Source organism: Hyla sarda, chromosome 4, assembly GCF_029499605.1.
Source record: "Hyla sarda isolate aHylSar1 chromosome 4, aHylSar1.hap1, whole genome shotgun sequence".
NCBI classification, from domain to species: domain Eukaryota; kingdom Metazoa; phylum Chordata; class Amphibia; order Anura; family Hylidae; genus Hyla; species Hyla sarda.
Genome location: NC_079192.1, coordinates 274,348,929 through 274,372,020, shown reverse-complemented (window position 1 = coordinate 274,372,020; position 23,092 = coordinate 274,348,929). Strand labels below are relative to the sequence as shown.

The 23,092-nt window shown below is 46.9% G+C and overlaps 1 protein-coding gene and 1 non-coding gene across 2 annotated transcripts in view; one reads left to right on the top strand and one right to left on the bottom strand.

The window, feature by feature from the left end:
• Positions 1 to 11,570, bottom strand: part of KICS2 (KICSTOR subunit 2) — a 68,393-nt gene extending 56,823 nt beyond the window's left edge. The window contains exons 1-2 of the mRNA XM_056574286.1: positions 11,118 to 11,570; positions 1,253 to 1,541 (exon numbers count right to left, since the gene is read on the bottom strand). Of these exons, the coding sequence (XP_056430261.1) occupies positions 1,253 to 1,541; positions 11,118 to 11,442 (614 nt within the window). The 5' untranslated portion in view covers positions 11,443 to 11,570. The remainder of the gene's footprint in view (positions 1 to 1,252; positions 1,542 to 11,117) is intronic.
• A 6,471-nt stretch (positions 11,571 to 18,041) lies between these two features.
• TRNAD-GUC (transfer RNA aspartic acid (anticodon GUC)) lies at positions 18,042 to 18,113 on the top strand. The gene has a single exon. It is a non-coding gene; the product is annotated as a tRNA-Asp (tRNA).
• The last annotated feature ends 4,979 nt before the right edge of the window (positions 18,114 to 23,092 follow it).

Here is a 23,092-nt window from a genome sequence, read left to right as displayed (position 1 = left end):
TGAATTTTACATTATTTTTAAGAAAACAAGAACAGCAGCAGACTGTAAGTTGTTGTTTTCTTGTCTCATTCATTGCTGAAAAAGAAACACTAACGCCCCTGTGACCTGTGATTTCTAAAAGGAGTTTTGGTGGAGTTACACGCTAGGGTTGTATTTTTGCTGAGAAAAGTGCACAAACACTGAACGTATTTGCAATTGCTTTGCATCGCCATATTCTGGCATTAAGTATTTCTTTTCTCCTTCTTACCGCTTTCATTGTGCAGGATAAACCACACAATATATAAATAGTGTAGACATTTCTGGACACAGTGATACCAAATATGATTATTTTCTTTTATAGTTTAGATCCTATTTATATAATATCATATAGTCATTTTGCTACTCTTCTACTAAACCCTGCTTTTGACACTAGTAACAGAAGCACTATTATAGCAGGCATGGATGCCTTCAGTGGGCTCCTGACTGACATGACAACTTAAGAGCCCTCCAGAATGGAGTTCCTGGGAATGATGAGGTGATGGAGGCCCGCCATCTCTATCTATTCAGGTGGATGCCATAGTTACCACAGGATAGAGGATAAGTGTCTGATCACGGGAGGTCTAACCTATTTGATCCACCCACAATGTTCCGAATGCACCACTGCTTCTCCCCGCTGAGCACTACACAACATCAGCCTCCATCTTTTAAGAGGGCCTCCCTGTGCTGAACAGTAATGGCCTGCTCAGCCAACCACTGGTGTTGTGGAGCGCTAAGAAGCAGCGTCTAGGTGTGAGAGAACGGGCTCCGTACGGAAGATTGCAGAGGGTCACAGAGGTCGGGCACACAGTGATTAGACACTTATCCCTATCCATAGAAGTTTATTTCAAGTGGAGTACCTCTCAGCAGCTATTGGTGAATGCAAGAGGGGCATGGCTTGTGAGAACATAGCCTTACATGGCTCCATCCATTGTATACACAGACCCCATGAATATAACGCTTTAATTTTATCATTGTCGGCCGCACATCCCAGTTATACAGGGCAACATATGGACGAAAATGATAATTTGGGGGTCTGCGCAAAAGAGACGATCCGTCAACCAAAAAAATGTTTTCTGGTTCATCAGTTGGTTGCTGGTCATTCATAGGCCAATTATTGGTAATAAAACATTCCTACCAACGTTTAGTCGGCCCATATTCTTTCCCTGTAAAGCGGCCTTAGCTACATTGGCTTTTGAGGAAAGAGGATCTGGTAGAGTAAGAAAAGAATTCCTACCTTGAGTTGTACTTCTTTAAGATGGCATCTAAGACGTTCACAAGTTCCTCAGCATTCACAAACTTTTGACTGCTCAGTGTGTACATTTTCTCATAGAAATCTGCAATTTCCATTCGAGCCTGAACAAAGAAGCAGAGCTGTTCTGACAGATGTGAAAGCAGTTCTTCCAGGTGAGGAGCTGTCCCACCAGTGGCATTTCTTCCAGTCGTGACTACTTTCTTTAGTTCATTGTACAATGAGGTATAATTCGTTCTGATAGAATCCTTCCTGCTGAAGAACGACTGACCACCTACAAAAGACGAAACACAGGTGTTAACCAACTGACCTAAGAGAGTACTATACTATGTACTATGCTCTACAGTACTATACTTTCACTGGTTGTAGTAGCTACATGTAACAATGTATTCTCCAGACCTAGGAACAGACCATGGTCTACCATCATCCATTAGCTACTAGGACAGAAAAGAAGATTATAATGCTTACCATAAAATCTTTTTCTCGGAGGACCCTTTGGGGGACACAGACCTTGGGTATATGCAACTGCCGCTAGGAGGCTTGACACTATGGTAACAAAAAAGAACCCAGTCAGGTGGAAGGCTGGATCACCGCCACCTGCAACACCTTACGGCCCAGACTAGCATCAGCGGATGCAAAGGTATGAACCTGGTAGAATTTTGTAAAAGTGTGTAAGGACGACCAGGTAGCCGCCTTACAGACTTGTGAGGCCGAGGCCCTGTTACGGAGAGCCCAAAAAGCTCAGACAGAACGCGTGGAATGAGCTGAAACCCTAAAGGGTGGGGTCTTCCATTTACAGCAATAAGCTTCTGAAATGGCAGACCTGATCCACCGCGAAATGGTGGCCTTTGAAACAGGTTGTCCTCTACGGCGACCATCCGTAATAACAAAAAAAGGAGTCACACTGGCAAAAAGAAGTGATAGAGAGGTAGGTCCGTACAGCCCGCACCACATCCAGTTTATGGAGCGAACGCTCCTTGGGATGAGATGGTGTCGGGCAAAAGGACGGGAGGCGATGTCCTCATTGAGGTGAAAAGCGGAAACCACCTTTGTTTTTCGTCCGGTTCCATCCTTTTTACCAACCTTGTCCTGGTGGATGACCAGGAAGGGAGAGTGGCCGGAAAGAGTTGCCAGCTCTGAAACCCTCCTAATAGAGGTAATTGCAATAAGGAACACCACCTTCCAGGAAAGAAGATTTAGAGAAACATCCCTGAGAGGTTCAAAAGGAGCGCCCTGCAGGGAACCTTGGACCAAGTTTAAGTCCTAAGGGGGGGGGGGGGGGGGGGGTTCAGCGTGGGCCACTCCCAGAAGAAAAGTCTGAATATGAGAATTGGACGCTAGAGGACGTTGAAAGAATGGAAAGGGCAGAAACCTGACCCTTAGGGGAGCTGAGAGCTAACCGTTGTTCCAGCCCTGACTGCAAAAAGGAAAGGAGTCGGGGAGGGAGAACACCACTGGAGAAAGACAGATTCACACCAACGAAAATAAGACTGCCAGGTACCGGTGGTAAATCTTCACAGAGGAGGGCCTGCACGCCCTGAGTATGGTGCGCATCATCTGGTGAGAGAAGCCTCGGGCCCTTAAAAACGCGGTCTCAATCACCACACAGTCAAATGCAGCGACTGTAAATTGGGGTGGCACAGGGGACCTTGAGAGGAAGAGGTCTGAACGAAGCGGGAGGCGCAGCGGTACGTCATCCAGAAGTCTGACCACGTTGGCGTACCACGCCCTCCGGACCTCTGCTTTGAGCTTCCTCAGGACCCTGGGAAGGAGAGGAAGAGGAGGGAAAAGATAGGGTAGGGCGAAGCCTGACCAAGGAATCACCAGGGCATCCACGGCTAGAGCCAAGGGGTCCTGGGACTTCCTCACAAAGTGAGGAACCTTCTGGTTGTGGCGGGACACGAAGATGTCCATGTCTGGAATGCCCCAGGGGTTGCAGATCTCTGCAAACACCTCCGGATGAAGGGACCACTCTCCGGGGTCAGCTGAGGACCGGCTGAGAAAGTCCGCTTCCCAGTTATTTACTCCCGGGATGTGAATTGATGAGATGGCCGGAACTCTGAGTTCCGCCCAGAGGAGAATTTTGGATACCTCGGCCATCGCCGCTAAAAGTGCCGCCCTGGCGATTGATGTACGCCACAGCCGTGGAGTTGTCCGACTGGACACGAACGGGGCGGCCCTGAAGAAGGATTTCCCAAATTAGCAGGCAAAGATAGATTGCCCTCAGTTCCAAAATGTTGATGGGGAGAAGGGCTTCTCAGGGGGGACCTTAGGCCCTGGGACTGTCCAGTCCCTGAAAACACCTCCCCAGTGCGAAAGACTGGCATCCGTCATGATGACTTGCCAGCAGAGGAGCAGGAAGGAGTACCCCTGGAGAAGTAGGGGGAAATGAAGCCACCAACGAAGGGACCAGCAAGACCTCCGAGGAAGAACGATCCTGTGATCAAAAGACAACGGAGATCTGTCCCACCGGGATAGAATCGCCAGTTGAAGAGGTCGGTAATGAAACGGCCTCCATGGCTGCCACCATCTGACCGAGACAAAAAATAAATAAATTAAAAAAAGAGTCAGCCGCTTGTTCGGTGGAAGCCGAACCCGGTCAGACGCCGTGCCGAACTGGAGTCCCAAAAAAATTAGGGACTAGGTGGAAGAGAGGTTGGAATCCTGATTGACCATCCAGCCGAAACGAGACAAGGCCTGAAGGGTGAGACTCTCCAGATTCTGGGCCCTGGTTGGAGCCTTGATCAGGAGGTCGTCCAAGTAAGGAATCACAGAGACACCCCTTGTCCATAAAAGGGCGATAACAGGCGCCAGGACCTTGGTGGAGACCCTCGTAGCAGTGGCCAGACCGAATGTGAGAGCCACAAACTGAAAAAGGCCTTCCGGAACTGCAAAGCAGAGGTACCGCGGATAGCCTGGGAATATCGAGATGTGGGAGGTAGGCATCCCTGATGTCCACCAAAGAAAGAAGCTCCCCTTGATCCATGGACGCCACGACAGAACGGAGAGACTCCATGTGGAAATGGCAGAGGAGAAGATGCTGGTTGAGGCGCTTCAGATCTAAGATTGGGCGTACGGAACCTCCTTTCTTGGGGACCACGAAGAGGTTGGAATTAAAACCTCAAAAATGGTCCCTGGGAGGAACAGGGACAATTACTCCCTGGATGAGAAGGGACCGGAGCGCACCCCGAAAGGCCTTTACCAGAGAGGGGGACCTGGGAAAGAAAAAAGCGATCCCTTGGAAGGGAGGCAAACTCGATCCTGTAACCGTTGGATACCACATCCCTGACCCAGGAGTCCTGCACATGCGCAGCCCAGGCATCCCGGAAGAGTAACAGACGGGTGCTTGTAAGCTGTACTAGCTGGATTTACGGGACTTACACGCTGACATTTTGAAGCACCCCGGTTTTCCAGTACTTTTATATTGATAGTGGATCCGCAAAATAGGCTATCAATATTAATTAACAGCTGTCCAATGTGGCAAATGCCTCCTTATTGCTTACAAGGCACAGCTCCACACATTAAACAGTGGTTGAACTTGGTATTGCTCCCTTCATTTCAACGGGACGAACTCCAATACCTGGTTTAGCCGATATGTAAAGAGCTGTGCCTAGTAAACTATGAGGAGGCAGTTGCACTAGTAACAGTATCGCCTTCTCTGGAAACAGACTACTGCTCCCTCCTTGTGGCTTTGGGTGTCCAAAGTGAATGACCTTATGCAATGGAAGACCTGACCTCCTCCCTGTCTGCATCTCATGACAGATTCTACTGCACTTTGTCCTCATGGATACACTTTCAGGACACTGCTGAATACACAAAATTTTGCATTCTCATCCTCTACTTTGATGGCACCTGCCTTGTCCTCTGTATGTATCAATATTTCATTGAGATGTCCTTTCCGTGTTGGGAGTCGAGCATTACCTGGTCCCCCACCATGTGGAGGGGATCTTTCCTTCTCCCTCTGCCCCTCATCCTACTCCCTTTCCCTCACTCTGCTCCTCCTCACTCTTACCCCTTTTCACGCGCTCTCTCTTTACTCCATTTTACTTTCTGGTCATCTTCTTTCCCCTCCTTTTCCCAAGCTATCTTTTTCTCCATCTCTGTTTTATCTTAATCCTTTTCTTCTGTGTTTGTTTTTTTGTTACTTCCTCCGATAACACCGAGGGGGTGTCAGCTGGAGTCTGGAGCCTTCACTCCAGTTTTGACTATGGCTTGTGCCCACATGTTATTTTGCACTTCAGACCCGGTTTATTGACCTGTATGTTTTGTACCATGTTGCCGTTAACTATTCTCTATGCAAGCTCCTTCAATTAATTGATTGATCAGAGTTCTGGGAGTCAAACCTCCATTGATCTATTAGTGATGAGACCCTCAGGAGTTTGGATGGGGGGGGGGGGGGGCCGGTACGTAACACCTTGCACTTTGATTCTCTTTAAACAACTACTGTCATTTCAACAAACTTTGTATAAAATAACATTACAAGCAAGGATATAAAACCTTACAAGATGTGGTATTAGAGAAAAAAGCCTCAACTTCTTCCCTGCTGTTGATTTATGCAAAGTTTATTTAAATGACAGTGCCTGGAGACTGCTATGCAGAGTAACTGATCCCGTCAAACTAACCTGATCAGCTTTTATGAGGAGGTGAGCACCAGACAGGAGCAGGGTGAATCTGGATTTTTCCAAAGCATTTAATATTGTGCCACATAAAAGGATAGTACATGAGAACGCTTGGGCTGGGGGAACATGTAAGTTACTAGTTGGGTACCACAGGGGCCAGTCTTGGGTCCTATTCTTTTTAATATATTTATTAATGACCTTCTAGAGGGGTTGTTTAGTAAAGTATCAATCTTCGCAGATACTACTAAGCCCTGTAAAATGGTCAGCACTATAGAGGACAGTGCACTGTGGATCTGGATAGGTTGGAGGTTTGGGCTGGGAAGTGGCAGATGAGGTTCAACACTGATAAATGTAAGGTAATGCACATGGGGAAGAAAAATCCGGATTATGTATTAAATGAGAAAACACTTGGGACGACTGACATGGAAAAGGACTTAGGAGTCTTAGTTAACAGTAAATGTAGCTGTAGTGACCAGTGTCGGGCAGCTGCTGCCAAGGCAAATAAAATCATGGGGTACATCAATAGGGGCATAGATGCCCACGACAAGGAAATAATTCTACCACTGTACAAATCACTAGTCAGACCACACATATGGAACTCTTTTCTGGTCATGGTGAACTCAGTAAGAGAGTTCAGAAGGAGCCTAGATGCATTTTTGGAGAACAACATTACAGGTTTATAGGGACAGAACATTGATCCAGAGATTTATTCTGATGCCAAATTTGGAGTCGGGGAGGAATTTTTACCTCTAGTATAAGGTTTCTTTTTCCTTTCTCTGGATCAACTCAGTAGAGACACAATATGGGTAGGTGTTGAACTTGATGGACTCTGGTCTTTTTTCAACCCTCTAAACTATGTTACTATGTTAGAAATGGACACATCTCTCGGCCAGATGAGGAGTGGGGCACAATGCTGCATGCTTCCCTGGGTAATAACTAACGATCGCAGCAAGTCTCAGGAGTGAGACCTGTCTAATTGACATGTCAAAAGTTGTTTTTAATGAAAGTAATGCTTTAAAGGGGTGGTCCAGTTTAAAAAAAATAAATAAATAAATAAATAAATAAAAAAACATCACCTTGGGGGATAAGTGTCTTATCGCACTGGGTTCCGACTGATGGGATCCCCCGTGATTTTTTGAACATGATCTCTGAGAGGAGGTTGTGCTGAAGTCTGCAGGCACTCCATTTATTTGGGAGCAACGGAGATGCCACTTGGGTCTCTTTGGCACTACCATAGACAATGAATGGAGCATGGGCCATATGTTGCAAGTGCTTCTCGCAGAGAGCCAAGTGTTGTTCAGGAGATTGCAGGGGGTCCCAGTGGTTGGATCCCCTGTGAATTGTCACAGGGGTGTGGAAATTAAAAAAAAAACTACTTGTCCAAGGGACTAAAGTGGAACACAATCTACTTGTCCCTCAAGAAAATCCACTTGTCCTGGTTGATGAAATAATTTCAACCAAAATAGTCTGATCCCCCCCACTAGACCACCAGGGATGGATATAAGATCCTTTAGACACTGCTGACAGCGGTGATCTAATGGTTTAATAGGCGATCGCAGTATGTCAGGATATTAGCGGCGGGAGAGCTGTAGCTCCTCTTACACCCGAGCCCAGAAAAGTCTAGATAAAACTTTTTTATCACCTTATAAAAAATTTCTCATATGAAGTGACCAAAAATGAACAATTCTGGACTATTTTTTACATTTACACCGTTCACCGTATGGTTTAATTAACATCATATTTTAATAGTCTGGACATTTCCACATGTAGCGATACCACTTATGTTTATTTTTGTACATTATTTTTATTTAAAGAAAATTGGAAACTTATTAGGAAAGGGGCTTATTCACATGTATACGCACTTTTTAAAATATTTTAATCACTATTTTTCAGTCTCAATAGGGACTTATGTGTTACTGGGGGGGGGGGGTTCTGCTTCTCCTGTTTATGTGCTGCATTTTGTGTCAGAAAATGCTGGAAGTTGCATTTAGTTAGTAGATAACTACAACTCCCAGCATGCCCTGATACAGCCTATGGTTGTGTGGGTGTTGCAGCATGTTGCACTGTATAGTAGGACAGTTAAGGTTATTGTGTAACATGCTGGGAGTTGTAGTTTTGGTTTGTGTCAGCTGCAGAGCCATAGGATGTGTCAAGGAATACTGGGAATTACAGTTAGTAACTACAACACCCAGCATGCCCTGATGCAGCCTATAGCTCTGCAGCTGACCTGAACCAAAACTACAACACCCAGCATGTTACACTTTATAGTTCTACAGTTTAGGTTATGGTCCTACATGCTGGGAGTTGTAGTTTTGGTTCGGGCATGTTTGCGTGCATCCGTGGGGCTCTTGGTTGGCGGGAGAGTATGAAGGGGGGGATTCTGGGGGTGCAATTTAGTGCGGGGGGCCACTAAAAATAAATAAAATTAGATGGCACAACTGCCCTAATGCCCGACGTGACAGTCCGCTCCTATACAAAACATTCATGCATACACATATCATACATGCACCAGCCACTGCCCCCATATACATACACACCCGCCACTGCCCCCCCCCAACATCATACATTACACACACATACACTCACACCATACATATACACCATACATACACCTGCCGCTGCCCACCCCACATCATACATCACATACATACACATCACACTTAGACATTATACACACACATCATACATTACATACACATCACACAGACAGACATCATACACTCACACCATACATATCCACCAGTGTTTCCCAACCGGGGTGCCTCCAGCTGTTGCAAAACTACAACTCCCAGCATGCCCAGGGCATGCTGGGAGTTGTAGTTTTGCAACAGCTGGAGGCACCCTGGTTGGGAAACACTGATATACACCATACATATGCATACATCATACGTACACCTGCCGCTGCCCCCCATCATACATTACATATGTATGGTGTGAGTGTATGTGTGATGTGTACACATACACTCACACCATACATATACAACCACCCTTCCTGTCGCCTGTATTCTCGGTCTCCTCACCTGATCCGGCCATGAGTGGACATCAGAGCTGTAGTCCCGGACAGTGTGAGGTGAGATTTCCGTCCTCCCCCTCCCCCCGCTCTGTGTTGTCCTCGTGCAAACAAGCAACCGCCCCGTGGTGGATTAGGTCCTGTCTAGACAGAGCAGGGGAGGGGGAGGGATAGAGCTGTGTGTGGGGGATGGAGCTGTACAGAGCTGTCTATATCCTCTCTCTCACCCTCCTGTGTGTTCTGAGCTCCGTCTATCCTCCGGGAGGGGAGATAAGAGGGCTCTGCAGTCAGCTGGAGGCCCCCGCCGTCCCCTCCATACACTCAGAGCCGGTGTGAGGTGTAGACTTCCATCGGCTCCTGCGCCTCACATCGACATTTAAGAAAAATAAGGGGGAAGTCTGTCTGTCCCTGCTAGCCCGATACAGGGCTAAATCTATAAACAATTCACCTGCCCGGCGCCCAAAACTACTTGTCCCGGGCCTCGGGCTATAGGATTTCCACATCCCTGTGTCACTTATCCACTATCTTGCAGATGGGAGATAAGTTGTTTTCCCCGGACCTATTATTAGATTTTGCACCAGGACAGGTCATACTGCTCAGTACTGCTCCATAATGTCCTCCATACTACTGTTGCTCCTCCATCTTCTTAGGGTGTGTAGAGGGACAAAGAAGGGCATCTAAAAATTACATATGGAGCCTGCAGAGCAGAATTCTGGTGGACAATGCAATATACTCCTCATGTACACACACCTGATTGTAAAAAATGTCAACCTTTAAAAAAGTACAATAATTTGAGATAAGGGTCCTGTAAATAGGACAACGGACACCATAACAGTGGCACTAGCGCAAAAAATAAAATAAAAATCCAACAGTATATACCTTTAGAGTCTATTCAAACGTACAGTATCCTGTGTATTTGATGCACAGGATTTGAAGCCGTGTTCAGTCATTTAGTTTACATTAAAATAAGCAGAATAAAATCTGTATTTAAAAAGTATTTTACGCTGCGTATCCGCCACCGAAGGACCACTATAGGGTGCCTTTAGATGTGCCTGCTCGGAGCGGCAATACGCTGCTTCAAGCAGACACACTGATGTGATAGTCGCCGCGCATGCACGGTTTACTCACACATTGCAGCAGCTCCCCCTGAGCTAGGCCGAGAGCAGCCGTAATGTGCGAGTATACTGCGCATGGCGACTCGCACATCGCAGTGAATATGTTCATAGCATCATATTGCTGCTCCGAGCAGGCACATATAAAGACACCCCGTAACGGTCCTTCAGCGGCGGATCAGCAGCGGTTGTGCCTTCAGCTGTGTCTGCTCGTAGCAGCAATCCGCCCCTACGAGCAGACACACTGCTATGTGCGAGTCGCCATGTGAAGTATACTCGCACACATCGCGACTGCTCTCTGCCTAGCTCAGGCAGCAGGGGGAGTGGCGGCGATGAATGCGAGTACACTGCGCATGAGCGCGGAGACTCACACATAGCAGCAGTGTGTCTGCTCGTAGTGGTGGAATGCCGCTGCGGGTCTGTCCGTGTGAACGTACCCTAAGGGTGTATTTACACTTACAAGTTGTGCTGCAGATTTGATACTGTGTTCACCTATTTGTAATGATTTAATGACATAAAATCTGCAGCAGATCCCGTACATGTGAATACACCATTAGGATACACATGTACAGAATCTACAGCAAGTTTCCTACTGCAGGTTTTCTTCAGCGGAAAATCCACACCTCAAATCAACACAAGTAACTTGCTACACAAAACCTGTAAAAGTTCAAACCCGCAGGTAGTGTGCCCACGTGAACATACTCGCACGGATGCACTACTGCAAATTTGATGCCGCAGATTTTATGTTGCTTAATCAATACAAACAAATTGGTGAACAAAGCATCAAACCTGAACATTTAGGGTATATGCCAGTGTTTCTCAACCAAGGTGCCTTGAGTTGTTGCAAAACTACAACTCCCAGCATGCCCGGACAGCCGAAGGCTGTCCAGGCATGCTGGGAGTTGTAGTTTTGCAACAGCTGGAGACACCCAGGTTGGGAAAGACTGGTATATGCCCTCAATGTATATGAGGTATTGGAGGTAGAGTGGCATCTCAGTGGAGAGAACCAGCTCTCTATCTACCCCCTGGGTAACTATGAATGTGCTGGCTCTCTTGACTCCCTGATATGTGGGTCAGTGCCCTCCTCATGGGTACAGGTGTGCCCTTACCCGGTTTCTGCCCCAGAAAGCTCATGCTATGATATGCCTTCTCGGCGGCCGCCAGGTGTGCCAGGGCTGCCAGCATGGAGGACCACGAGGCGCCGGCGTTCTTGTTGGCTTCTTTCTCCCGCTCCACGTTGTCCTTGGCCTTGTCATAGGAGAAGTGGCCGAGATGGCAGAAGAAGGTGTGCAGGACATTCTGCTCCACGGTGACCGGCGGGGTTTTCTGCGGGATCATCACCGAAGTAGTCATAAGCAGCAGCGGTTCCTCGTCATCCTCGTCCTCCTGCCCCGGGGCCGCCGGAGCATCACCCGCTGGCTGGGGCACCACCATACGGCACAGGACACACGGAGAAATCCCAACAAACTCACTGCTGACACCGTACTGTTTACCTGCCACACGTGACTGCGCCGGAAGCGTGACGTCTCAATGACGTAGGCCTTGTCGCCCTCAATAACTTTATTGACAACAGACAAGGACACAGAAACCAATAGACGCCTGTGAAGCGTCACTTTTTCCACCCGAGGACCGTGGCTCGTGTAGAGCAGAGGTCACGTGATGATATTCCTACAACTGAGGCTGCAGTTTACCGTACACGTACGAAATCTGCTGCGGAAAATCCGCAACGGATTATGTAGGTGTGAACTACCCTGTGGTTCACAATCCAAACGACCTCTCTTTTGCATGGTTTTTCAGTATTTGTGGGTAAAACCCGCAACCTGTCCGCACGGTGTGAATCAACCCTTAGATTTGCCAAAACCATTTGAAAACCAAAATACTGAAATTGTCACAAATTTTAACTCAAGTCTCTTAGTTGGTCAGAAATTTGTAACCTTTGTCATCAATAAATGTTCCTAAGGCTATATATTTACATGGCGGAATGTCTGGCACACATTCCGCAGACAACGGGCGCTAAACTCACTGGGAAATGCGTTGTCTCCATAGACGGCAATGCATTTCCGAGCCGATTCTGCCAAAAAGAATTGACATGTCAATTGTTTCTGCGGAGGCTGGCATTAGAATTTAGTAGATACTTCTGCTGCGCAGGGCTGGTGCTACCATGAGGCAATTTAGGCAGCTGGTTTAGGGCGCCAGAGGTGGAGGGCGTAAAAATCTGAATCCCCACCCGCTGGTAAGGGATTAGGAGCAGTGAACAGCAGTAATCGTTCCCTTACGTCCTAACCAGTAGCACAGATGGGGTATTCCACCCCCCGCGAACTGGTAGGACAGATGGAATTTTTATTGATTAATAAACTAATTAGCAAACCACACCCACAATACCCTGTATAAAGGAGGGGTCACCCTCTGTCCCCTTGTGTTTTTTTCTGTCCTCCCGGACAGTGGGACAGATGGTGACCCTCCGTGCTTAGGAGGTGTTCTCTCTTTTTTTCACTGCCAGTTACTGGCTCCCCTTGAACAGCCTTCTGCGGCTGTGGGGAATAAATCTATAGTTAGCTCTGCTCACCTTCGGGCAGGCTCTCTCCTTGGCTATCCCTCTGATGCCGACCTGGCTCTGAGGTTCCGCCCACCGGCCCGGCTCTCTATGTGCGGCTAAGCCCCGCATCTCGGGCCGGCGGAAGTGACGTCAGCGGCGTCTTACATCACTTCCCCTCCTTTTTTCTTTTCAAAAAAAAAAAAAAAAAAGTAAAAAGGGGGGCATGAGAGGAAAGAACAACTTTTTCCTATGTAGAGATTGTTTCCCCAGGCGGGGGGTTTTCTCTCTTCCAGTCACTCTTTAGAATAGACTATTTTCAGGTTGCTCCGCCCTAGTGGGCGGAGCTTCCTTTAGGCGCCAATTTTGAAGGGTATTTAATCCCTTCCAGAGTGCAGCTCAGTCTCTTTGAGTCCAGATGCTTTGGCTTGTCCACGTATCTGTCTTTGAGATTGTGACCTTAGGCCTGTACTGTCCCTGCGGAAAGTACTGTGACTTATTTTTCACTCGCGCTTTTGCTGCTTTTTGGTAGTCTTCTTTGCTTTACATTTTTTGAATCTTTTTTCTCTGAGCTTGCTTAATAATTAGTAATATCAATATCTTCCTCAGATTATGTCTACGGAAGGCTCCGCTGACCGTGAAGGTCCTGAAAAAAGGACCTCCAAGCGGAAACACCTCGCTTGCCATGATTGTAGTGTTCCGCTAGAAGATTCTTATGAATTTTCTAGATGTCCACCTTGTAGGGCCAAGACTCTACCCTCCCATCTGGCGGAACCTACTGTGCAAGATATGTATGTGTGGGTTTCCACGAATATGTCTGCTATGCATGCATCCATTGAGGAATTAAAGCAAGCTGTTGCTCAGAAACGTCCCAGACCAGCCTCTCCTCCTAGAATGGATGTATCTATGGGACCGGATAAAGAAGATCCTACATCATCCTCTTCCGATGAGGAAGAGACCATCCCTTATTTTTTTCCGCTGGAAAAAACCCAGCGACTTTTGAGATCCATCAGGTCGGGGGACCAGGATGTTGATCCCGGGGAAGCTTCCTCCTCCGCCTCTAAGGGGCCTAGGGCCTTTAAAGCGGACGAGACCCTATTGTCTGTACTTAAGACAGAATGGAAAAAGCCTGAAAAAGGCCCGGTCTTGTCCAAACGTTTCAAGACCATGTTTCCCATTAGGGAAGATCAGCTGGCCTCATGGGGCTCTGTTCCCAAAGTGGACATTGCTGTTGCTAAAATGTCCAAGAGAACCTTGGTTCCTTCAGAGGATGGGTCTTCCCTCCAGGATCCAATGGACAGAAAAGCTGATTGCGCTTTTAGGCGCTCATACTCGACAGCAGCTGCCTCAGCTTCAGTCTCTATTGCCAGTTCAGAAGTGGCAAACTTCCTGAAGACTCGCCTCTCCTCCATTCAGGCGGATTTAGACCAGGGGGTCCCTAGAGACGAGATTTTGGCCTCCTTCAAAACGGCCAATCTGGCCATGGATTTTCTTTGCGATGCTGCTATACAGCAGCTAAAACTGGCTTCTAAAACTATGGCCTTGTCTTCCGCCGGACGTCGTCCTCTCTGGTTAAAGCCGTGGAAGGCTGACAACTCCTCCAAGCATACTCTTTGTAGTATGCCTTATGAACCCGGCATTTTGTTTGGTAAAGAGTTGGACCGCATAATGGAGGGCCTGTCTGACAAAAAGGGAAAGTCCCTTCCTCAGCAGTCCTTTCGCGGTCGGGGCAGGCGTTTTGGGGACAGATCAACTGCCCAACCTAGACCCCAGAAGGAGTGGGGTAATCAACGCCGGGGCGGTAAGCGCTCCCGTGGTCCCAAGGAGAGAAGACTCTGACTATGGGCTTCTAGGAAGCTCTGGGTTCCCTGCCGGGTTGACCTCTCCAGTTTCCCATCCTGCCCCCCATATTCCTGTAGGCGGCCGCCTACATCATTTTTTAGATGCTTGGACTCTACTTATTCAGGATCCTTGGGTCCTGAGAATAATTTCAGTTGGTTATTCAATAGATCTTGTATCAATTCCTCCTTCCCGGTATGTGCAAACAAGAGTTCTTCCCCCAGTCAAGCAGTCGGTTCTAGAGTCTTACATTCTGGAGTATATCCAGAAAGGTGCCCTGGAGGAAGTTCCTACACCGGATGGGGGGGCAGGGATCTATTCCCCAGTCTTCCTTGTTCCCAAGCTAACGGGAGACTGGCGGATGATTATAGATCTAAGATTTTTCAATCAGTTTGTAAAGCACAAACGCTTTCGCATGGAAACCATTCAGTCTGTGGTCAACCTTATCTCGCCAGGAGATTACCTGGCCACCCTGGACTTAAAGGATGCTTACCTCCATATCCCTATTCATCCTGCATCCAGGAAGTATTTAAGGATCGCTGTTCAGGTAGGGGGAGTTCTAAAACACCTCCAGTTTGTAGCCCTCCCGTTTGGGATCTCTTCTGCCCCTCACACTTTTACCAAGGTTGTGGTGGCTGTGGTAGCTGCTCTAAGGCTCCAGGGGCTCAGCATTGTTCCCTACCTAGACGATTGGCTCCTCAGAGCTCCATCTCAAACGATCCTGTCCCAACATCTCCAGCTAGCCGTATCCTTCCTTCATCAGTTGGGTTGGATAGTCAATTGGGCCAAGTCCAATTTCCTCCCGACAACATCAGTGAGGTTCCTTGGTTTCATAGTCGATACAATCTCAATGACACTCTACCTCACTCCCGAGAGAAAACTCCGGGTTCAAGAATCGGCTCAACATCTTTTAATATCCCGGAAAGTGTCTATTCGCACTCTCATGCGGATGTTGGGACTTATGTCCGCTACCGCAGACGCGGTACCTTGGGCTCTTTGGCATCTTCGCCCTCTCCAAGCAGAGGTTCTTGCCATTTGGAATCACCGGCCATCCGGCCTGAACAGGTGTCACTCCCTGTCTTGCGCAACCCGTTCTTCTCTGAGGTGGTGGTCTCACCTAGAGGACGGCCGGTCCCTGATCCAACCCTCTTGGATCATACTTACTACCGACGCATCCCTTGTAGGTTGGGGAGCGCATCTTCAGGATCTGACAGTGCAAGGTGCATGGTCTCCTCAGGACAAACTATTAACCTCCAATCTCCTGGAGATTCGTGCAATCAGGCTAGCATTGCTGCACTTTGCTTCTGTCCTCCAAGGGAAAGCTGTCAAGATCCAATCCGACAGCATGACGGCTGTGATGTACATCAACAAGCAGGGAGGCACTCGGTCACAAAACCTCCTCAGAGAGGTGGGTCTGATCTTGGATTGGGCAGAAAGGAACCTCACCCACCTGTCCGCGGTTCATATTCGAGGTTCCCTCAATATGATAGCCGACCGCCTGAGCAGAGGACTCCTAACCGCAGAATGGTCTCTCCACCCAGTCATATTCAGAGAGATAACGCTCAGGTGGGGTGTGCCAGAGATAGACCTCAACGAGGTTCAACTCCAAGTTGGAGAGGTTCTGTTCCCTTTACAGGGAAGACAACCCGGTGGCAATAGATGCTTTCTCAATCCCGTGGAGGTTCAGGCTGGCCTACATCTACCCTCCAATTTCCTTGATCCCAAGGGTATTGATGAAGATCAGGCAAGACCAAGCATCCGTCATAGCCATAATCCCATTTTGGCCCAAGAGAGCTTGGTTCACCCAACTCTTTCAGATGAGTCGGGGACAATTTTGGAGGCTTCCCCCAGAGCAAGCATTAGTGTCGGGGGACACGCACAGCTGCTCGAATCTTCAGATGTTCAACCTGACAGCCTGGAGGTTGATCAGTCCCTTCCACATTTAGAAGGGCTTTCCAGTGCGGTCTTGAAAACACTCTCACACTCCAGAGCGGAGTCAACCAATAAGACATACAAAAGAATCTGGACAATTTTCCAATCTTGGTGCTCCAAGAAGCAAGTTGGAAGAGATATAGCTGCTCCTACCATTCTCAGCTTTCTCCAGGATGGACTAGACAAGAATTTGTCTCCTTCTACTCTCAAGGTCCAAGTTTCGGCCATTTCGGCTTACATTAATAAGCCTTTATTTCAAGACCCACTGATCAAAACATTCTTGAGAGGGGCCTCAAGGTTGAAACCTACAATTATACAACCAGTTCCCACTTGGGATTTATCAGTCGTACTCAAGGGACTGTCATCTCCTCCCTTTGAGCCTATGGAGGACGTGGACATAAAGTTTGTTACCATTAAAACAACTTTTTTACTGGCTATAACATCTGCCAAGAGAATTGGTGAATTACAAGCGCTCTCTGCGTTTGAACCCTATACAAGATTCTTGCCAGATAGGGTACTTTTGAGATTTATTCCATCTTTTATCCCTAAAGTACCATCCTTCCAGAACATAAATCAAATAATTTCTCTTCCAGTCCTAGCTCCACGTCCATCCACTGACGAAGAAAGAGGCCTGCATTGCCTCGATATTTCTAGATGTCTCCGGATCTACTTAGAAAGATCTAAGCTGTTTAGGAAGGATGAAAATCTACTAATCCTTTTTGCAGGGGCCCGGAAGGGTCACAAAGCCTCTAAACCTTCCATCAGTAGATGGGTAAAAAATGCCATTTGTGAAGCAATGGTATCTCAGAACATGGAGCCTCCTGAGTTCGTAAGAGCTCATTCTACCAGGTCTGTATCTACTTCCTTTGCGGAAAGGAATTTAGTTCCCTTGGAACACATATGCAAGGCTGCATCCTGGAGTTCACTCTCCACCTTTATCACCCACTACAGGCTTGATAGTAGAGTTGCCGATTACTCTTCCTTTGGACGGTCAGTATTATCTGCCGCCAGGCATGGGAGCCCTCCCTCATAGGGTATTCTGCTTGCCATATCCCCATCTGTGCTACTGGTTAGGACGTAAGGGAATCGTTAATTTCTAACGATAATTTGTTTTCCCTTAGTCCTAACAGTAGCACAACTTTCCCTCCCTAGTATTATTATTATTATTATTAGTTCTTCTTGTTACAACACAAGGGGACAGAGGGTGACCCCTCCTTTATACAGGGTATTGTGGGTGTGGTTTGCTAATTAGTTTATTAATCAATAAAAATTCCATCTGTCCTACCAGTTCGCGGGGGGTGGAATACCCCATCTGTGCTACTGTTAGGACTAAGGGAAAACAAATTATCGTTAGAAATTAACGATTCTTACCTACCTAAGTATTGGGGGTTTGCCTGTCTATGTAAGTACTGAGGGCCTTCCTACCTATCTATATACTGGGGTCTTCTCTACCTACCTAAGTATTGAGGGCTTTTCTACCTATGTAAATTATATTTACTTCACTACCTATCTAACTACTAGGGGCTTCCTACATTACTACTGGTGGCTTAACAAATCACCATCACCATTGTGTATGGAGACCTGATGATTACTGACATCTCCATTGCTACATGCTTATTTTCCCCTCTATCTATGATTTGTTTATTTATTATCCCTTCACTCATATAGCAGCACTGAATTGACATGGTCAGGTGTTAAATTAGTAGAGGGAAGCATCCTACACATGTAATCCTCGTTAGTATAGTGGTAAGTATCCCCGCCTGTCACGCGGGAGACCGGGGTTCGATTCCCCGACGGGGAGGCAAATATTTTGTAAATTGGTATCGTTTATATTTTTTAATAATTATTTGTTAGTTTTATTATTATTTTTTTTAACCATGTAAGCTCTCACCTGCATTAATTTTTTTTAAATATGATTATGATGCATACTACAAGCCTGTTTGCAGTCAAACAATAAGAGTAACAGTAACTGTCATTCGAATAAAAAGCCTTCTACATCTGGAAAGAAAAATCTGATAGTGTGATTGATCCGTATCAGTTATTAAATATAATGGGGTCGATCGTTCTCTAGACAGAGAAGCTGCGTCCCTGCAGTGCACAAATAAATACAATGCAATAGTGAAACCCCTCTACTCCATAGACTCCAATTGAACAGTGCCCCTAGTGGTCAGCTCATCAAAACACAGAAATCCTCTAGAGCAGGGATCTCCAAACTGTGGACCTCCAGATGTTGCAAAACTTTAAATCCTAGCATGCTGGGAGTTGTAGTTTTGCATTGGCTGACCAGGCATGCTGGGAGTTGTAGTTTTGTTACATCTGAAGGTCCACAGTGAGAAGACCACTGCTCTAGAGCCACATACATTTGGAACCAAGGACTGTCCTTTTTTATATATGGCAGCCAACCCCTTTGTGTACTGAACAGGATTTTACTAAAATCTACACCTAAATACATGTGGGGCATGTAGGGACATTGCCCACCTTATGCAAAGCTACACCGCACCCCTTCCTGCCCACAGACGTACCTGGCGCAGGCTGTGAAAAGTAGGAATTTTTATTTTTATTTTTTATTCTGTGACTTTTCACACTTGGCTTTGGTGAAGACATTGATACATTTCCCCCATAGTGAGTGGTTTTTGATGCAGAAATCAGAAGTTTTTGCACGTTCTTGCCGATGTGAACCCTTCAATCGGTTTGTATCAGTTCATGCTTAGAAATTTGCAAAGTGTGATATCTGCAACAAATCTAAAGCAAATATACACGTGAGATACAAATTTCATAGCAGATTTGTCCCTGGTGTAAAGTTACTCCATATGCGACTCCTTTATTACTAACAGTTGGTAACTACCGCAATGGCAGCCAGTGACTGAAATGTCTAGCATTTTTCTAAAACAATGATAAGGCTGGGTTCAGACAGACATAGGTCAGACCAGTGTTTCCAAACCTTTTTCAGCTCGGGGACATGGATGACAGGACAAGGGTGAAAGGGGGTAACAGAGGGGTGGAGAGGGGTGACAAAGGGACAGAGGGGTGAATAGTGGGGGTTGGACATTGGTGATAGGGGGGTAGATTGGGGGGTGGTGAACATGAGTGACAGGGGTGGACATGGATGACAGGAAAGATGACATGGGTGAAAAGAGGTAACAGAGGAGTGACAAAGGGGGGTGAACAGGGGTGACAGAGGGGAGAGGGTGCACTACCTTAATTAAGCGGAGCTGAGCTGTCCTTCTGCGGGGGGCCAGGTAACATCAGGCCGGCTGGGAACAATCCGGTGCACTATCCCCATTGCATTCAACCCCACCGGCCTGCGCGCCTGTGACTCACTCACGGTGCCGCAGGGGGACACTGTGTGCGCAGTGCGCATGTACACACAATGCGCACGGAGGGTTTCTTTCCCCCCTGCGCCACCATGACACAAGGCCGGGAGATCTATCTAAAGATATATATATATTTTTTTTCCCCGCCGGTTGGGAATCACTGGGTTAGACCGTCTAAGAATGTACCAGATTTATGTTTGTACCAAAAACAAGTAGAACCATAAACCTACGACTCCCTCCCCCTTCCTTCATGTTTGGTTATTGCAACATATAGGAATTACACAATGTTTCACAGTGCGGTATTGTTCATTCCCTGGAAAGATAACATGCGTAACAGGGGCGTCACCGGGGTGGGGTGTTTGGGGGGGCTGATGGGGCTATAGCCCCAGGTCCCATGTGCTGGCTGACTTATTCTTTGCCTGTATTGCACATACGGGGGAGTGGCTACCTCCATGTTGGCCTTGTGCCCCACCCACCTCTATCAGGTGTGTATATAAGGTGTCTTTGATGTTTCAGATCCTGCCATGCTTACTGAACTGTTCACACAGAGGCATATTCACAGTGTAGGGTCTGTCCCAATGAGGCCACCTTATCGCAGTGGGACGGTCCAAGCTATTTGACCGCCGGCAGAGACAAATTTTCGAGCTAAGTGCCTCTCATAGTTTCACATTTGCATCTATTACACCATAGCTGTATAGCTCTCTCCATGCAGATAAAACATAGCCAGCACCTCACTCCACCCATTTGGCCCAGGTGTTTTTAATTAGCATGAAACTGCATAAGGGTTTCCTCCTACCATTCTCTCAGCCCTCTGGCAGTGAGCACATGGTAGGTTTCATGCTGGTGTGGTTCTCTGTGGCGGACATTGTTTCTGTGATGCTTTGTCTGTGGGGTGGAGTGGCCCAGAGGCAGGGGCTTGGTCAGGCAGTAGTGGGGCTGCCTGGCCACTGGGTCGCTCCCCCCGTTGGGCATGGGGTCCCGGAGACAGCGGTCGCCGTCGGGGGCTATGCCAGTGTCAGGTTAGGGACCCACTCTAACGAGGTGGCCTTGATGTGGCGAGTGGGCTTGTACTTTTTGATCAAAATGTATACCAACAACCTGTTAGTTTTTGAAATTATGCTGAGAAGCAAGTAGATCAAATTACAAATGGTGGATGTGCGGTTGTGTTTCTCTTTTTGTGTTGCTTAGATGTATATATGTATGTATTATAGATCCATAAAATCGCATTGTCTGATTTTTAAATAATTTGCAAATTATGGTGTAAAATAAGTATTTGGTCAATAAAAGTTCATCTCAATACTTTGTTATATACCCTTTGTTGGCAATGGCAGAGGTCAAACATTTTCTGTAAGTCTTCGCAAAGTTTTCACACACTGTTGCTGGTATTTTGGCCCATTCTTCCATGCAGATCTCCTCTACAGCAGTGATGTTTTGGGGCTTTCACTGGGCACCACGGACTTTCAACTCCCTCCAAGGGTTATCTGTGGGGTTGAGATCTTGAGACTGGCTAGGCCCCTTCAGGACCTTGAAATGCTTCTTACAAAGCCACTCCTTTGTTGCCCAAGCGGTGTGTTTGGGATCATTGTCATGCTGAAAGACCCAGCCCATTTCATTTTCAATGCCCTTGCTGATGGAAGGATGTTTTCACGATACATGGCCCCATTCATTCTTTCCTTTACATAGATCATTCGTCCCTGTCCCTTTGCTGAAAAACAGCCCCAAAGCATGATGTTTCCACCCCCCATACTTCACAGTAGGCATGGTGTTCTTTGGATGCAATTCAGCATTTTTTCTCCTCCAAACACGAGTTTTTACCAAAAAGTTCTACTTTGGTTTCATCTGACCATATGACATTCTCCCCATACTCTACTGGATCATCCAAATGCTCTCTAGCAAACTTCAGACGGGGCCAGACATGTACTGGTTTAAGCAGGGGGACATGTCTGGCACTGCATGATGAGAGTCCCTGGCAGCGTTGTGTGTTAATGATGGTAGACTTTGCTACTTTGGTCCAAGCTCTCTGCACGTCATTCACTAGGTCCCCCTGTGTTGGTTATGGGATTTATGCTCACCGTTCTCGTGATCATTTTGACAACACGGGGTGAGATCTTACGTAGAGCTCCAGATCGGGATAGATTATCAGTGGTCTTGTATGTCTCCCACTCCCACACAACTCCCACAGTTGATTTCTTCACACTAAGCTGCTTGTCTATTACAGATTCAGTCTTCCCAGCCTGGTGCAGGTTTCGTTTCTGGTGTCCTTCGACAGCTCTTTGGTGTTGACCATAATGGAATTCGGAGTGTGACTGTTTGAGGTTGTGGACAGGTGTCTTTTATACTGATAGAAAGTTCAAACAGGTGCCATTAATACAGATAACGAGTCAAGGACAGAGAAGACTCTTAAAGAAGGTACAGGTCTGTGAGAGATAGAAATCTTGCTTGTTTGTAGGTGACTAAATACTTATTTTCCACCATAATTTGCAAATAAATTCTTTAAAAGTCAGACAGTGATTTTATGGATTTTTATTTTTCTCATGTCTCAAAGTTGAGGTATACCTATGATGGAAATTACAGGCCTCTCACCTTTTTAAGTGGGAGAACATGCACAATTGGTGGCTGACAATCCTTTTTTGCCCCCACTGTATGTATGATAGATGTATGTGTGAAGTGCATATAGATAAAGCATGCTAGAAGTGTGCATGCATGATTTATGTATTTATGACAGATGTATGCATGCGTGTATGATACGTTTGCATAAGGCCAGGTTTACACTTTGAAATATCTGAACAGAATTTCTGCTGGGGCAGGAGCAGCATTAGGAGCAGGCATACTGTGTTGCTGTCCCCAAATAATTTTTAATTCTGAGCAGATCCACTAAAGAATCCACTCAGAAATGCATTGCCGTCTATGGGGACAGCACCGCAGTATGCGCAGCCCTATTGCAGTTTGTGGGATCTCCGACGGAAATTCTGTCTGGAGATGTATGATTGATGTATGTATGATTGATGTTTGAATGCATGTATGTATAATAGACATGTATGCACAATAAGTGTGTATAATAGATGTATGTATGATAGATATATGCGTACATATGTATGAGATGTGTGTAGGTACAGTAGATAGGCATGTAAGAAAATCAATTTGCACGATTATCGCGATTTTTTTCATTTGGCGATACTGAATAGATTCAAAATATTTTTGAATCGATCCTTTTAGGGATGTGGAATTTGTATCTCCTGACACCCGGGACATGCTGTTCTGGGAGACAGGCAGGGAAATTTTTCCGGCTCGTGCAAGCAGGGCCGGACCTGACGTGGCGTTGCTCTGGCTGTATGGAGCAGGCTCCCGACTCCTTTCCGCTCCTTACTCTGCAGCCCCAGGCCGCTAATATCCAGCATGAGGCGCTCAGCAGTCTGGATGGAGCGGGCTCCGGAATCCTGCCTGCTCCATACTCTGCAGCCCCCGG